This window comes from Oryx dammah, unplaced genomic scaffold (assembly GCF_014754425.2).
Source record: "Oryx dammah isolate SB20612 unplaced genomic scaffold, SCBI_Odam_1.1 HiC_scaffold_7, whole genome shotgun sequence".
Taxonomy (NCBI): domain Eukaryota; kingdom Metazoa; phylum Chordata; class Mammalia; order Artiodactyla; family Bovidae; genus Oryx; species Oryx dammah.
Genome location: NW_024070191.1, coordinates 25,399,085 through 25,416,891, shown reverse-complemented (window position 1 = coordinate 25,416,891; position 17,807 = coordinate 25,399,085). Strand labels below are relative to the sequence as shown.

The 17,807-nt window shown below is 42.0% G+C and overlaps 1 protein-coding gene across 3 annotated transcripts in view; it reads right to left on the bottom strand.

Moving 5' to 3' along the window:
* The window catches only part of RBPMS (RNA binding protein, mRNA processing factor), a 202,308-nt gene that overhangs the window by 68,252 nt on the left and 116,249 nt on the right, over nt 1–17,807 (bottom strand). For all 3 annotated transcript variants that reach the window (XR_005721459.1, XR_005721460.1, XM_040242895.1), the window contains exon 5: nt 13,331–13,481. Coding sequence is in view for 1 of the 3 variants with exons in the window: in XM_040242895.1 (XP_040098829.1) it covers nt 13,331–13,481 (151 nt within the window). In the remaining 2 variants the exon portion in view is untranslated. The remainder of the gene's footprint in view (nt 1–13,330; nt 13,482–17,807) is intronic.

Below are 17,807 nucleotides of genomic sequence, written 5' to 3'. Positions count from 1 at the left end.
TATCTGAAAACTTATCAATAAACTTTTTGTATTTTTACATTAAATTCCACTTTATATTTTACATGTTTTTTTTTTTTCTTTAAACCAATAACCATGTTATTTTATAACATTTGGAAAATACTAGTTCTCTGCATTATGGTGACCTTCCAAATGCTGATTAATTTCATTATTCAAAAAGATATTCATTAGTATCACCATTAACTCAACAAAAAAAGTCTTTAAGAGTTTGCAAGTTGTCAAACTCATGGTAGTAAACGTAAAGTTTTCAAAAATTCTAATTTTTTTAGGGTGGACTTTCTTATAATTCAGATGGTAAAGAATCTGCCTGCAATGCAGGAGATCTGGGTCAGGAAGATTCCCTGGAGAAAGAAATGGCAATCCAGTCCATTATTCTTGCCTGGAGAATTCCCATGGACAGAGGAGCCTGGTCCATGTGGTCACAAGGAGTTGGACATGACTAATACACACACACAATTTTTTTAGAGCTCTAATTTTATTGTTGCAACAAACTCTGTTTTTCTTAAAAGGATAGGCTCATTTGATTTTCATTTAAAAAAAAAAAGAGCCAAGTATCATAGTCTGAATAACCATAATGGTCTATCAAGTTTTTCTTTCAAGTAAAAATGGCAGCTGATTCAGCTTATAACTTAACTTTATCGTGTACTGCCCCGTTTTGTCAACAAGGAATCATAATGACTTGTACACTCAGTAGTGTCCGACTCTTTGTGATCCCGTGAACTATACAGTCCATGGGCTTCTCCAGGCCAGAATACTAGAGTAGGTAGCCTTTTCTGCTCCAGGGGATCTTCCCAACCCAGGGATCAAAACCAGGTGTCCCGCTTTGCAGGTGATTCTTTACCAGCTGAGCCACAAGGGAAGCCGCAAAATGGGAGCCGGATCTGCCTGCAACTTAACTTTACTGCCCCATTTTATCAAAAAGGAATTATATAGTGACTGGAGACTGGAGTCATTATATAATGACTGGAGAGTGGAGGCTGAACAAAAGTAATGATTTTATTAATTCCTAGGACAGTCTTAAGTGAAACTTTTTTGAAACTCAAAAGAGCGTGAGGCAGTGAAGATCACGGTGGTTATCAGTTTGGTGCCACTGTCTTGACACGCACTCACCAGTTGTGTCTATGATGACACAGTACAAAAAACAAACTCTTCTTATGAAAATAGTTTAGACCCCGTGAACTCCCTGAATGGGTTTTGGAGACCAACCAAGGGCTGGCAGACAAATACTTTTGAGAATTGCTGTACAAGAAAATATGTCTATTTGAGGATTCCAAGTGCATGAAAAAGCAGAAGAAACAGAAGCCTGCATCAAACTTTGACAAAGAAAGAGATGCCTTCCTTTTAATAAGCAGGTGAGGAGAGAACGTGGCCTTGAAAGAATGAAGTCAGTCCCAGCTGTTTCTTCTGGACTGTCCCAGTAAATTAATTACCTTTATTCTCTCATTTCTCTGCTGAGGAAACGAATACATTGAGTTTACAAAACACTAAAGTAGGGGCCGTTATCTACATTACAAAAGAAATCTCTGACTTCCAAGGAGATTTGACTTCCTGAGTTCTTAAGGCATTTGTTTATGTGCTTAGTCGCTTCCAACTCTTTGAGACCCCATGGACTGTAGCCCGCCAGACACCTCTGTCCATGGGGATTCTCCAGACAGGAATACTGGAGTGGGTTGCCATGCCCTCCTCCAGGGGATCTTCCCAACCAGGGATCAAACCCAGGTCTCCCGCATTGCAGGCAGATTCTTTAACATCTGAGCCACCAGGGAAGCCCAAGAATAATGGAGTGGGTAGCCCATCCCTTCTCCAGGGGCTCTTCCCAATCCAGAAATCGAACCAGGGTCTCCTGCGTTGCAGGCAGATTCTGTACCAGCTGAGCTACCAAGGAAGTCTGCTGATCAATGATCAGATAAACAGAAATTAAAAGAGGGGTCAGATAGTGGTAGGTGGGATGGAGTTTCAAGAGGAAGGGGATATATCTATATATGTAACTGATTCACTTTGTTGTACAGCAGAAACTAAGACAACATTGCAAACCAATTTAAAAAAAGAAATGCAAAGCAAAATGTTAACTAATAGCCACTGCTAATCAGATTGCTACTATTGTTTAGTTGCTAAATGTAGCTGACTCTTGCGACCCTGTGGACTGTATGTAGCCCCCAGGCTCCTCTGTCCATGGGATTCTCCAGGCAAGAATACTGGAGTGGACTGCCATTTCCTTTTCCAGGAGATTTTCCAAACCCAGGGATCAAACCCGGGTCTCCTGCAATGCAGGCAGACGCTTTATCCCCTGAGCCACCAGGGAAGCCCAATCAAAGACAGGTTATTCATTAAAATGTAATTAAATAAATAGGATCAGATTAGCTGACCTACTGATGCTATAAGAAAGTACTTCCCACATAAAAGATATATCACATGTAAACTGTTCTTACAAAACCCACTGCCTAATACTTTAATATTATTGTTACACTTAATTATTAAAATTATTGCGATTATGTGCATTAAGCAAAAACTAGGAATATATGCAGGTTTGAAGAGAAGAAAGAGATGGAAGCGGGCTCTACCTCTCAACGTGGCTCAGTACATGTTTGATTCTTCTCTTTAAAAGGAAAACATGCTTTTGCTTTTTCACAGTGGGGCATATGTGGAAATAAACATTAGTTTAGGTCTCTGGTTTCTAAGAGTATTTGCTGTCCTTATTTACTGTAGATTTGTTCTGTGTTTTTATTTCTCAGAATGTCCAGGGGCCGAGACATCGGGTGTATGTCCTTGCCTTGTATGTCCTGAGTGCCAAATACATGTCCTGACTTATGACAATCGGGCTTACAAATGCCTGCTGGTATTGGGGGGGAGGGTGAGAGTGTTCAGAGATGCTCAGTGGGTTACTCAATTATCATGGAGTCTTAGTACATAGAATAGAAGTCACTGGCATGTTTCCGTGAGCATCACTTCTGATAGCTTCAAAATGATCCAGGTCAAGGGCAGAAATCCTCAGTGGGAATCCTTGATGGTTCCCACTGTAGAGCTGCCTCAGGGGCAAAAGGCGTGTAAGTCTAGTAAGCAGAGTTCCTGCAAATGTCCCCATCTCCTTCATCTGAGGAGCTGGCTGACTCCTGTCTCCTCCTGATGTCCATCTGCTGCCCTTTCCTTTGCGTAATGTTTCCCAGCGTCTCTGACTGCCCAGAGTCATTACTGTCTTTCTCCAGAACTTCCTTTTCACCCTTGGGCTCTTCTCTTGTCTGGGAAGATATGAGAGGGAGCAGAAAGCCACCTCCTAAACGGACTGCCAGTGGCAAAATCTGGGTGAGTACCTCCTTCTTACTATCCAATTTCCTTGTCTACATTAAAAAAAAAAAAAAAAAAAAAAAAAAAAAGATTTTATGGTGTCCTGTTCCCTCTCTTGTCTTCCCAGACAAGAGGAGACCTTTAAGAAGAATAGTCTGCCTAAAAGAAGGACAGTATGTGAGAAATGATAAAGACAGCATGGTCCTATGTTGTAACCAGACGAAACCAAACAAAATCTACCTGTGACTCTTTGTATTTTTATACAAAATGTCTATATAGACAGGTACACAGAAAGAGAAACAATAAAATGTTAACAGAGGTTATTTCCAGATGGGAGGAAAATGTATCAGTTTAACCCTTTAAATTTCATTTATGACCTCCTTACTTTTATAACAATAAAATGGATCAGGCATAATCATTTTACAAAATACATTAAAACACAAGTTTATAAATTTTAGCGTAAAGAGAAGATTCAAGCTAAAAGGATACTGCTTGAAAAAGGACCTATTTCTCAAATGTAGATGGGCTCAGATTATAATCCTATGATCAAACCTCTGTCTCCAGGATGGTCCCTAAGGTAGATTGAAATCTTTCATCTCCTCAAATAACAGACCCAATATCCAGTGAGACGATTCCTCACAGTTCTGTGTTACTTTTACTTCACAAAAAAATTGTAGAACTAGGTCTCAATTTTATCTTTAACATAAAGAATGGGCAAGGTTTCTGGCTGATCTGTTGAATCACTTTGAAAATTAAAAGTGAGAAGTTTCCTGCAGATTCAGCCTAGTGGGACTGTACAGCAAGGCACCACGTACCCAGCATAGTATCTGCTACTGCTAAGTCACTCAGTTGTGTCCAACTCTTAGCGACCTCATGGACAGCACCGTACTAGGCTAGGCTCCCCCGTCCCTGGGATTCTCCAGGCAAGAACTCCTAGTTGCCATTTCCTTCTCCAATGCATGAAAGTGAAAAGTCAAAGTGAAGTCGCTCAGTCATGTCCGACTCTTAGCAACCCCATGGACTGCAGCCTACCAGGCTCCCCTGTCCCTGGGATTTTCCATGCAAGAGTACTGGAGTGGGGTGCCATTGCCTTCTCCAGCATACCATCTACTTAACCACAAACTGGTGAGTATTTATGCTGGTTTCATACTATCACTGTTTCAGAGAGTAGGCAGGTGAGGTCTTAGAATTCCAAACAATGTAAATAAAACAGGGCTGTTTCACATGCCTTTCCACCCAAGCTCACTGCCACTTCCACCCAAATGATCTGAAAAGCCTCCTACGTGACCTGAGTGTATGTCCTCCAAGCATAAAGCAAAGCAGCCAAATATCCTGGCTGAAAGATGGCTGAACGCACCATTATTTACTGAACCAAAATACATCAACTTTTGAAAGTGGTCACTCTTATTTTCTGAAACAATGACTCAGTATTAAGTACACCAAAACTAAATAAAAACTGCCAAGAATTTCAATTTGGCCAGCTACTTAAGAATATATTTTAGAGTTAATGCACTCTGGCCATCAAAATCTGATACTTCAAAGAGTTAATGCTGAAGCCTGGTACTTCCTTGGCGGGGTCTAGTGGTTAGGAACTCCCAAAGCAGGGGCCCTGGGTTTGATCCCTGATTGGGGAACCAAGATCCTGCATGCAGCAAGGCACGGCACTCCCCTCAAAGAGTTATACTAAAGCCTGCTTTTCACTAAGCAGCAACCTGCTCCGAAACCTTGCCCTTACAGATTGATGCAGGCCTCTGGGTTCTTTAATACAACCACCCTAAAAAAGTTTGATTTTAAAGCACCTCTTAAGGAGGATCTTAAAAATAGCTCCAGCCGAAAGCATCAGTGGGCCGTAAGTTATGTAGTATGGTACAGTGAGACCAGCAATAGGCTTTAGAGCCAATTAGATTAAAACTGAGCTGTGTTTTAATTACTCAAACTCTCAGTGCTTCAGTCTCCTTAGTGGGAAAATGAGTATTCTACACACAGTTCTTAAGGGTATGTATAGCATAGTTGCTCGATAAACATTTGTTCCCTCTTTTCTTATCATTTTCTTTTTTCAATTTTTTTAGCCATGCTGCACTGCATGTGGATCTTAGTTACCAGACCAGGGACTGAACCCACACCCCCTACATTGGAAGTACGGAGTTTTATCCACTGGACCACCAGGGAAGTCCCTGTCACCCGTTTAATAAAAGCAACAAAGGTCCGTCTAGTCAAGGCTATGGTTTTTCCAGTAGCTATGTATGGATGTGAGAGTTGAACCATAAAGAAGGCTGAGCGCCGAAGAATTGATGCTTTTGAACTGTGGTGCTGGAGAAGACTCTTGAGAGGCCCTTGGACTGCAAGGAGATCCAACCAGTCCATTCAAAGGGAGATCAGCCCTGGGTGTTCATTGGAAGGACTGATGCTGAAGCTGAAACTCCAATACTTTGGCCACCTGATGCAAAGAACTGACTCCTTGGAAAAGACCCTGACGCCGGGAAAGACTGAAGGCGGGAAGAGAAGGGGATGACAGAGGATGAGACGGTTGGATGATATCACTGACTCGATGGACATGAATTTGAGTAAACTCTGGGAGTTGGTGATGGACAGGGAAGCCTGGCGTTCTGTAGTCCCTGGTGTCGCAAAGAGCTGGACATGGCTGAGTGACTGAACTGAACTGACTGATGGATCATTCAATCAACCTCCCGAATTCCAGCAGCCCAGATGCTTTTTGGACTCACTTGAGACATCAGATAGTTAAGAGAGTCGAACAGACGCATCTCCTCCCACTCCTCTGGTTCTAGCAAGGTATCTGTGCCACCTGAACACACAGTGCCCTACAGCAAGCAAAATACAGAGAGGAGGGCTGTGAGAACCAGATTAAATGGCCCTGCCAGGCCATTTAATCTCACTGGGCATTGGAACTTTGTCCTAAAGGGGTGAATGAAACACTTTTGAAATTCAAAAATCAGACAGAGATACACGAGCATCATACACTTGCTGAAGGCATCTTAGGGTGACTGCCTCAGGCTGGTAGAATTGTACTGACTTCTTTCCTCTATTTTCCTGGACTGCCTAAAAATGTTTTTCCTCTGAGAAGCATGTATAATGTTTATCATCAGAAATAAATAAAATGATCTGCATGATGAAACACAAAAATGCAAGGAAGGTGCTTTTCAGAGTTAAAAAAAAAAATCTTGCCTTCCTCCCCAAACGACACCTATGTGGTCTTTCCCTTGCTGCCCTCCGCCCGGTTTGACCAGGTCTTCCTCAGGTCCAGTTGCCATCTTTTTTGGTGGAGCCCCGCTGAGCGCAAGAGGCACGGGACACCCAGCATCTGGTAACGGCGGCGCTCAGCACATTTTCAGAGCAGGCGTGGGGACTGTAAAGTCACCCATGATCCTTCAAGCGGCACACACTGTGCACGCTGCCCTGGAAGATGCAGGCACACAGGCTGTGTTCTCCTGGGTACAGGGAGCTTCAGACCAGACCCCAAAAGGCCTCTAGTCCACAGAGAAGGTGATGAAGAGATTTCATATTTGCTGACTGTTTTCCCCGGGAGGGCACTTGCCATGTACTTTGAAGATTTTTCTGAACTTTGACAGGATCTCTTTAGACGTCAGACAGAACACTCACTTCCTGATGGCTGGGGTGAGTATAGGATGGATGAGAAATTCCAGTGATGTGCCGAGAAAACTAGGCGGTGGTCTGATTATTCACCGAATGGTTATGTGCCTACAGTGTATTTAAAAGTATCAAGCTGAGAGAGCACTGGTTTGCTGTGAGGGGAGGGGACATGGCAGGGGCAAGGGTCAGGGAAGAGAGGGTGCGAGTAGTGAAGAGAACTTAATTTTACAATTTCTTGCTCAGCTGGTGATTCTCAAAAATGATTATGTATCAGCTCCTATACTCTTATTTGGATACCTGAGCATGCACAGAATTCTAATTTAATTTTCTGGCCAATAGGTCTCCCAAGTAGAAATCACTGAGACTTAGTTAGAGAATAAATACACTATTCAGCTTAAAATGCCATTTTCTGCCATGGTTTCCACACAGGTATTTCAGTTTTCTAAATCTTAAAATGTTAGTGTGAAGTACCAAAAAACAAATTTTTTTTTTGATTACTTTTTACCTGTATTCTAATAGGGAAATAGTTTGGGTTTTTTGTCCCCAAATATCAGATTAATGGCTGAAGTGGGTTGTTTTTCCATTGTTCACTGTGCTTATTTAATCAATCTAGTGAACTACCTACCATATGCATAAATGAGCTGAAGCTAACTGGAATTGCAATTTATTTGCTTAGAGTAACAAAAGGATTTGTGTACTTAATCTCAAAAAAAGAAAAGAAAATCAGAATCACCCAAGGAGCTTTAAAAATTATAATGAGTAAGTCCTAGACCAGACCCATGGATATCTGAATCCTGGACTACAGGAATCTGAAGATCCCCTGGAGAAGGAAATGGCAACCCACTCCCGTACTCTTGCCTGGAAAATTCCATGGACTGAGGAGGCTGGTAGGCTACAGTCCATCGGGTTGCAAAGAGTCGGACACGACTGAGAGACTTCACCTTCATGAACCTTTTGGTATTTACTCCAAAGATCTGAATTGAAAGAGGACTGTCTAACCTGAGGAAGGGCTTTGTGACGTGTTGGTTGCCTCCATCTTTAATGGCACTGTTATAATATAGTATACAACAGTGTAAAAAGACCAAGCAAGAACACTTATCCAATGAAATCCAGTATGTACTGTGACAAAATTTACCCAACTAGACACCTGCTTTATATGCATCATTATCATATCCCAATCATACTCATTAACATGGAGAATTTTTAAAGTTCCATATGAAAGAGCAGAAAATGCAATCTGTACCTCGTAAAAAATTCCAAGGACTTCATGGTGGCCCAATAGTTAAGACTCCGTGCTCCCAAAGCTGGGGGCCTGGGTTCTATCCGTGGTCAGGCAACTAGATCCCACATGCCATAACTAAGAACCAGCATGGCCAAATAAACAAAATTTTAAAAATTCGACATATTCTTCCAGGTGCTAGGATACTGAATATACAAAAACCATAGGTCTCACAGCAAGAGACAAAAGGCACAGAAACATACATTCCTCTCTGCACATATTAACAGTCACTGAACACTATGAGGCCCCTTCTTCTCACGTTCACATTTGTTGATTTAATCCTCACAACCGTTTATGTGTAAGCATTGTCATTTTACAGGTGAGAAAACTGAGGTACAGAGAAGTTAAGTCATTAGACCAAAGGTATAAAATGAGTGAGTTGACAGACCAGAATTTAAATCCAGGCTCTATCACTTGATGGACTAGATTGCTCAGGTTGCTGTAACAGAGTATCACAGACGGGGTGGCTTAAACAACAGAAACTAATTTCCATGTAATTCTGAGGCTAGAAGTCCAAGATCAAGGTGTGGGTAGGGTCAGCTTCTCCTGAGGCCTCGGTCCTTAACTGGCAGCATCTGCCTCTCCTCTGAGTGAGTGGTCCCTTTTATCTCTTTTTCTTCTTATAAGGCCAGCAGTCATATGATGAGGGTCCACCCTAAGGGCCTCACTTTAATCACCTTGAGATTATCTCCAAATATGGTTACATGTGAAAGCAACCCTCAACTGGGGGGCTGGGACTTTGACGTACGGATTTGGGGTGGGGAGGGCACACATCAATCCCGACCTCAAGAAAGTTACTGGACCTTTCCAAGAGGCAGTTCCTTCAACTGTCAAACAGTGCTATTGAGAATCAAACAAGGTCATTCATGTAAAATGCCTAGCAGGGTGTCTGACACACAGTATCATCATTTTCCAGAGGAAGAGAACAAATCTCCAGAGGTTGACCTGCCCTGTGTTCATCTCTGAAGTGGACTTCTTACACAACAATATCTTCCTCCATAACCGATGGACGTGAATCTGAGTGAACTCCGGGAGTTGGTGATGGACAGGGAGGCCTGGCGTGCTGCAGTTCATGGGGATGCAGAGAGTCGGACACGACTGAGCGACTGAATTGAACCGAACCACAATTTTATGTAATTTATGCACGTCATACATCTCTCGACTTTCTGCTTTGTCACAGTGTTTTTCCTTCTTTTTTAAGATTTTGTTTGATGGGGACCATTTTGAAAAATCTTCATTGAATCTGTTACAACATTGCCTCTGTGGTTTATGTTCCAGAGTTTTTGGCCACGAGGCATGAGGGATCATAGCTCCTAGACCAGAGATCAAATGCATCCCAGCACTGGAAGGTGAAGTCTTAGCCACTGGTCCATGAGGGAGGTCCTTCACAATATTTTTCTTTATTACATAAATGTGAGTAAAAGGAGGAGAAGCTCAAACAAATAAAAATTTATTGAAGGAAGTAGACTACATTCCTGAGATTGGATGCAAATTTCATTCATCTTTTCTCCTAATTTGGAAAGGCAACTGGCTATAGCCACATAGAGATGACACCTCAGAAGATAAATACCTATATTTAGCTCTCAGGGGGGGAAAAAAAAAAAAAACTCAACTTAGAAAAAAAATTAAGATTATCCTTTACATTTGCCTAGTATTCTGCATATAATACACCTATTTAATCCTCAATACCATCTTATAATATCGTGTTATTTAGCTCTCACAACAATCATGTGAAAATGGTATTATTCCCATTTTTCAGCCAAGGCGAGGGAACAGAAGCATAGCAAGGTTAATAGTCTTTAAGTTCCAATATCTGGGTTTCTCATCCTTCATGCTTGGCACAGAGCAGGCACTCAGCAAATAAGGGAGTCTGATTTGGGGACATTTAAACTAAGCTGTAATGAATCTCTTTTATACCCTTGACATATGCAAGTGTCCTAACAACTTTGATCACCACCAACCCTTTGGATTGACAGCTCTTTTAAGGCAAAAATCACAATCCCCTTCCTCCCCTGTGCCAACCACACCTGGTGCTCATTTAGGTTCAACAGATACTTGAGAAATGAGAGTTCAAATAAGTATTTGTTAGTATAATCAAATCACATTCTTCCTTGAGTGCTGGCAGTGGGTATTTTTCAGCCACCACTATACAAAAAACATCAACAAAAAAAAGCATTTAGGATTTCCCAGTGGCTCAGAGGTGAAAAATACAGCTGCCAAACGCCAGGGACATGGGTTCGATCCCTGGGTCAGGAAGATCTCACAAGCAGCAGAACAACTAAGTCCATGTACCACAACTACCAAGCCTGCGCTCTAGAACCTGGTAGCTGCAAGTACTGAAGCCCTTGCACCCTACAGCCTGTGCTACACCACAAGAGAAGCCATCGTAACAAGAAGTCTGTGCACTGCAACCAAGACCCAGCACAACCAAACACATAAATAAAATAAATGCTTTCAAACTCTGGTGTTGGAGAAGACTTTTGAAAGCCCCATGGACAGCAAGGAGATCCAACCAGTCAATCCTAAAGGAAATCAGTCCTGAATACTCATTGGAATGACGGAGGCTGAAGCTCCAATACTCTGGCCACCTAATACAGTCAACTCATTGGAAAAGACCCTGATGCTAGGAAAGACAGAGGGCAGGAGAAAAAGAGGGTGTCAGAGGATGAGATGGTTGGATAACATCACGGATTCAATGGACATGAACTTGGCCAAACTCCAGGAGATGGCAAAGGACAGGGAGGCCTGGCATGGCTCCGCAAAGAGTCAAACACGATGTAGCAACTGAACAACAACTGTGTGTGTGCGCGTAGCATTTATAAAATCTCTCTCATGGTCTGCAACAGAGACGCCTACAGGCCTTTCCCAAGTCCCACATCCAATGGTTCCATCAGTCTACTCTTGGTTGGCATATAAATTCACCACCTCTAGCACCAATTACGGGCACAATGCAATTGAATCCGCCAGGGCAGAACCACTGTCACATTCTTAGTCTGGAGAGTGCTTCAGGGAAAACAACCATTTTGCACAAGTTACAGAAAAGCTCCCAATTTCCAGAGGGAACTGAAATGGATGATAAGGTCAGTCTGAGTGGCCAGTGTAACCGCTGTCAAGGTCTCTACATCATAAAAAGGAGCTCTATTAAGAGAAATCACACTAATTTATTTTCTCAATAATAGACTACAGTGTTTTGTTTTTTTTTTTAAAGCTTCCAGTTTGTTTTGCCATAAGGTGCCAGGCAAGTTTTGACCCTGCCATGGAAACTATCTGACCGCTTCTGAGTGGTTCTGGACACAGGCAAGGCGGGGAGCCAGGGCTGGCCAGAGCAGTCCTTAAACCTCTGCTCTCAGCTCTCCCGAACTTCAGCGCCTCGTGTGTGGACGTCCAGATTATTCATCTTTTTGTTTTCATGGACCCTACTGTGAACTGGCTATCATCTCTTGGATTAAGTACTTTACAGAGATGTTGTAACAAATTTAGAAAAAAAAACAAAACAACCACCACCCAAACTCCCAGAGAGAAAAACATTCAATAAAGAACTAAAAGAATAAAGTATTGTCAGCATTTTTACACTTTCTGTCTGAATCAAGCTTTTCAAAGAAGTACTCTGAGATCTGGTGCAAAATCACTAGGAAAGTAAAGAGTTACTCTAGGTTCTCTTTTCTCAGTAAAGGTATCCTACGAATACTCTGTTCTGATGCCTTAAAGAGAGAGGACATTTCAGAAAGAAATGAAGAGGCATACAAATGGAATAATTCTACAAATAGCCAAATTAAAAAATATGAAATTTATCCACTTCTCATCACTAATACTTACTAGATATATGTAATATACAAAGCACTGGATAGATGCTGTTAATGACACATAATTAGCATTAATAAATATTCTTATATCCTTTCATGTAACTGCACCCTAAGATAAAACTTCTGTTTAATTTTCCCCAACAAACAAAGATTTTGAGTTTCCCTAGGACACGGAAGAACAAAATATATATATTTCTATTATGATTTCCTGGATTCATAGAAAAACTATCTAATACACTGAGGGAGAAACTCTTTTATCTACCAGTTTCCACTGATAATCAGCAGCTTTTCAAGAATGACTGAGCTACAGAATGACTGTAATTTCCACAACCTGATTAAATCTGACACGCACAAGACATGAGGGAGAGAGGACCCCTGCACCCTTCAATTTCAATAAGAAAAGTTGAAGCGGACTGTCTGGGAAAGCAGAAAGAAGATCAAGATCATGTGGCTTGGGGAAAAGGTCAAGAACCAGAGGGCAGTAAGATTCCAAGTAACACCAAGCACGTGGGATTCCCTGAAGGTCCTGCCATATTCAATCCCACAGGGCCATGCATTAACAGGACAAGTGCAGGCGTATTGCACGCCTCGTCCCTTCTACTGATTGAGCTTGACAAAGAAACTTAAGACAACCTTTTCAAGTTATTCCATCAAAGGCAGAAATCATAGCCTGGGCATTTAGGAGAATGAGCTCATTAGGTGGGGGTAAAAGACTTGTTTTGCAATTAGTCAGTGTCTTTTTACCCAATTCATTTAAAACAGGAAGCCCTGAATTTCCTTAAAGCGTTGCTCGTATTAGTTTGTTAGAACTGACTGTTCTACTATATAAATTTTTTGTGTATGTTTACTCCCCCACTCCTCCCGATTTATGGCCAAACTGTTCTCAAAAATAGAACAAACTTCTTATGATCTGCTTCTTTCAAGCTTCACATTATATCTTCCCAAAGCCAGAAAACTGATAATCTTCAAAAATGAAACAAAGGGAATGCCGAGAACCAGCCCTCATGGTCCAAGGATGGGAAATAAATAAGGATTTCAACCCCAAGGCAAAGAGGGCATACTCACAGTAAGGTCAAGATCATATATTTAGGAAGCCCACAGCACTTAAAACTAAGCGGTATAGTCACAGTTCTGATTGAGCCGAACCATCTTTTGGCACAGCGAGTCATGAAGATTGCCGTCTTTGGAATTCAGACAGCAAGAATAGGCAGCCTCTTCTCAGAAATGGAAAATGTCACTCAGCCAGCTCTGTGTCCCGTGGTGTAATCTCACATGAAGCACTTGAACAATTCTTCCCCTGCACCCCGCCCCCCACCAAATAAAAAGCAGATCGACTTACATGGCTCTCTGGCAATGAACTGAGGTACAGTGTTGGGCAGAGGAGTACTGGGATTTGGAGTCCCTACTAGTTTATTCTTGGCCATCTTCGTGTTTGCCTTAGCAAACTCTAGTCGTAGTGTTTGCGGAATTTCAGGATCGAAGCGGATGCCCTTTAGAAATAAAGAACAAATGGAAGGTGTTTTCATTTCCTTAGAAGCAAACCGGAATGGTGACAAAATAAACATACCAGGCAGCCCAGCCTATCAGGGGGGGAAAAAAAAAAAGTCAGCAAGAACACTCATTCTCACTGTTTATACAGAATACATGAAAACCTGTGATACAACATGTCCACAAAGTCAAGGAGATTTTGTTTACTCTATCAAAGACTTAATGTAGTTGCATGGTTTTCCAACGGCTCCTTTTCTTTTTGGACTACACTGTCAAGTTCAGGGTTTTTTTTTAATGTGGACCATTTTTAAAGCCTTTCTTGAATTTGTTATAATATTGCTTCTGCTTTATGTTTTGGTCTTTATGGCCAAGAGGTACATGGGATCTTAGCTTCCTGATCAGGAATTGAAGCTGCACCCCCTTGCACTGGAAGGTGAAGTCTCAACCACTGAATTACCAGGAAATTCCCTCAGGTTCAAATTTTAAATCTGGATCAACAAAAAAAAAACTAATTAATGCCTACCAATAAGAATAAATTAATGTAAAGCCCTGTTCAACACTGGAAATTCTAATACCAAAAATCATAAGAAGGATTTGACCAGTGTTTAAAACAATATAATTCTTCAATGCTTTAGTTTCATCACCTCTAGAGGGGGAAAATTCCCATCTTTTTTCCAACTGGAGAACTTTCATATTGATGATACATGTGCTCTGAATTACTAAGTAGATAAGAATGAAACAGTTTTAAGATTTCAATATAATTAGTATCATTTCATTCCAGTTAGCTTCTAGACTGATAAATTTAGATGAATGCCTTGATGTGTTAAGGTCCTGATTTTGACTATAGCTGGCTCATTAGCTACATGGATGGACAGAAAACAGATTACCGGGACCAAAGAGAGGCTAGTAATTTCTACCCTTAACTCTATTATTATAGTTTACCTACACAAAACATATTCAACAAAATAAGTCACACACTACAAAATACAAGATTTTTTTTGGATGTAGACCATTTTTAAACTCTTTACTGAATTTGTTACAATATTGTTTTTTTATGTTTTGGATTTTTTGGCCACAAGGCATGTTGGATCTGAGCTCTCTGACCAGAGATCTAACATGCAACCCTCAGCATTGGAAGTGAAGTCTTAACCACTGGACTGCCAGGGAAGTCCCTATGAAATACAATACTTAGGACAAGATAAGTCTGTTCTGAAACCCCCCACCCCAACTCCATCATTCAAGGTCTGAGCATACTGAATCATCTCGTGAGATCTACTGTTCAATGCTATGGAATCTGGACCCCAGTAATGGTATGAAAAAGACACCCCAGTATAATATGGTGCATACCAGTGTGTTCAGAACAGACTTAGGCACCCTGTTTGTCTGTATGGCATGTTCTGGAAAAGAAGTGAGTTCTGAAAATGAGGGTCTTAAGAACACAGATTTTTAGATTACCACCCACATGAGCCTGCGGGTTCCAAAGCCCCTTTCTTCATTTAATTAGCTTGAATTAAAGAGCAATTTCCACCAGAAATTAGTAAGAGTCTCTAACTCTGCAGACCAGCATGAACAACTCTGAACTTCACAGGCCCAGATCCAAAGATGGGAGGAAGAGCTGTGCCTTCATGGTAACAGCAATAAGAAAAATGAAGGGAGGTGAGGGGGAGAGAAGTCCTCGGGGAGGCACCACAGAAGCCATTGAGCCCCGACCCACAGTCCCAGGGTGGGTGGAATTTCCTTCTGAGCCTGATCGACACACTTTCTCAGAAGAAAGCAATTGCAGGAGCAAGCAGGTTGGAGTGAACAAGGAATCCTCTTGGGCAGCCCTAACCAGTGACAAAATGAAAAAGGGGGCAGCTGTATGATATGTAAAAAGCAATTCTTTAACTGCCATTAGTTTTTGTCTTAACTGGGGAAACCTCAGGACTGCCTTGCCAAAAATGTATCTATGAGGAAGAAAGACGAGGCAGCATGCGGAAGTCGTGCTTGCTCCCATTCACTTCCACAGAGAGTATCTCCCTCCCTCAGAGCTGGTATCACAACAGAGTAAAGACGTCCAAACACGGATCTGAAGAGCTGTGGTCTTTGCTGGGAGATGAGCACAGATCCCCGCTGTCAGAGGTGTGCCGTGGAAGGGCCTGCATATTCGTCTCACGCTCCATCCAACTGCACATAGAAACAGCGTGCTCTCAATTTCAGAGTGTCCTCCTTGGCGCGTAACTCCATCATCCATCTGTGAAGAAGCACCTGTCCTTACCCTGAGCCCACATCACCATGAGCAGCGTGGGAAAAGCATCCTGGTCAGGGGTCCTCTGGAGTTTCTAGTCCTCGAGAGGAGGCTCTCCGTCTGTATCCAATGCCTCAGTCCTTTTCCTGATGCGCCCGAGTTGACTGAGGCTCTTACACAACCTGGTCTCGTGACTCAGGTCCTAAAACATGCCTGAGTGGCCCCAACTCCTCATACTCCTCCCTCCCTCTGTGAGCTAAAATAACACCACCATCATGTTCCAAATCAAAGTTCCAGCTCCTTATTAAAAAAAAAAAAAAAAAGCTCAGAAGTTAAAATGACCTAATTTGTTTGGCAGCTTATTCAGAGGCCTGAGGCTTAGAATACAAGCTACATTCCTCTAACATCTTTAGCAGCAATACCATATTTGGTAATCAATATCCTGCTCCGCTCAGTTTCTATCCAGAGAGATTAGCCAAGCCAAAAACATTTAAATGTGAAAGGATGAAGAGGAGGCAGAGGGAGGCAGGGATGGGAGGAACATGGATGTGAGGAGGAAGAAAGGAGAGGAGAAAGATGAAAAAGAGGAAGACAGATAAAGGAGACATGAAAAGAAAAAAAAACTCCTTGTGCTTTTAATTAAAGCCTATTAAGATTATTCTCTGGCCACAGTGACTTCCAACATTAAATGCTATCAGGATAAGATTACTACTAAATCAAAAGAGGGAATCTCTGACTTTCAAAATCAACTTTTTCATTATTGTCTAAACTTGACCAAAACCCTTCTGATAACTGAATAGAAACCTTTTCTCTTCCAATTGTAAATGGTGTCCAGAAAGAACAGTTTCTGGATATCAGGATGATACCAGTTTGAGAAGGTATTCAGAAGCAACTCAACCTTACTGGCTATAGGGACAGCCAACAACCTCTCCAAGATGGCCTAGTACACTTAGACCAAAGCAATACAGGTTCATTGTGATCTACAAAGGCGAACTCCCTACCCAAGGGGCCAAAAGTATCCTTAGAAGTCTACCGCTGCTCAGTTGTGTTCAAGTCTTTATGACCCAATGAGCTGCCTGAGACATGCCAGGCTTCCCTGTCCTTCACTAACTCCCAGAGTTTGCTCAAACTCATGTCTGTTGAGTCAATGATGCCATTCAACCATCTCATCCTCGGTCGCCCTCTTCTTTCCCCAGCATCAAGGTGTTTTCCAATGAGTCAGGTCTTCACATCACGTGGCCAAAGTATTGAAACTTCAGCTTTAGCATCAGTCCTTCCAGTGAATATTCAGGGTTGATTTCCTTTAGGATTTAGCAGTCTACTAAATAACACCAAAGAATGTATCAGGGCAGTTGCAAATCCATAAGCCTATGTGTTACCGACTAAACATCTGTGTTCTCTCAAAATCCACGCTGATGCCCTAACTCTCAATGTGATGTATTCAGAGGGAGGGCCCCTATGAAGGGATTAGTGCCCTTGAGAGAAGAGGAAGAGACACGCAAGATCTCTCTCTCCAAGAGCACCCTCCGAGGAAAGGCCACACGAGGACAAAGTGAGAAGGTAGCAGTCTACAAGCCAGAAGCAGGATCCTCACCAGATACTGAATCTGCTGGCAGCTTGATCTTGGACTTCCTAGCCTCCAGAACTGAGAGAATTAATGTTGTTTATACCACCCCATCTGTGCTATTTTGTTATGGCAGCCAGAGCTAAGATACCTTAATAACACAGTTTTGTTTCTTGCACCATAGTTCCTAAAATAGGCTGCAGTACTCCTTCTGAACTTTCTGGAGTCTCATCCAGGTGAATCAACTCTTCTCCACCAGCCCCAGCCCCAAGCCCACCTCTCCCCTCACTGCAAGTGACTCAACCCGTACAGACAGTTTTACTCAATGCATCTGTGTTGATGTATGCGATTACTAGAAGTCTTAACAATTCAATCTCCAAAGCAACAAACGGCAATAACAGACTGGAAGGAAAACTCAAACTCTGCATCTGCATATAGTAATGCTCTACACTCACTTTATTGAGGCAGTTGCAAAATATCTTTTTATCCCTTCTCTTTCTCCTCAAATGAAAGGTTAAAACTAGCTATAAATGGAAA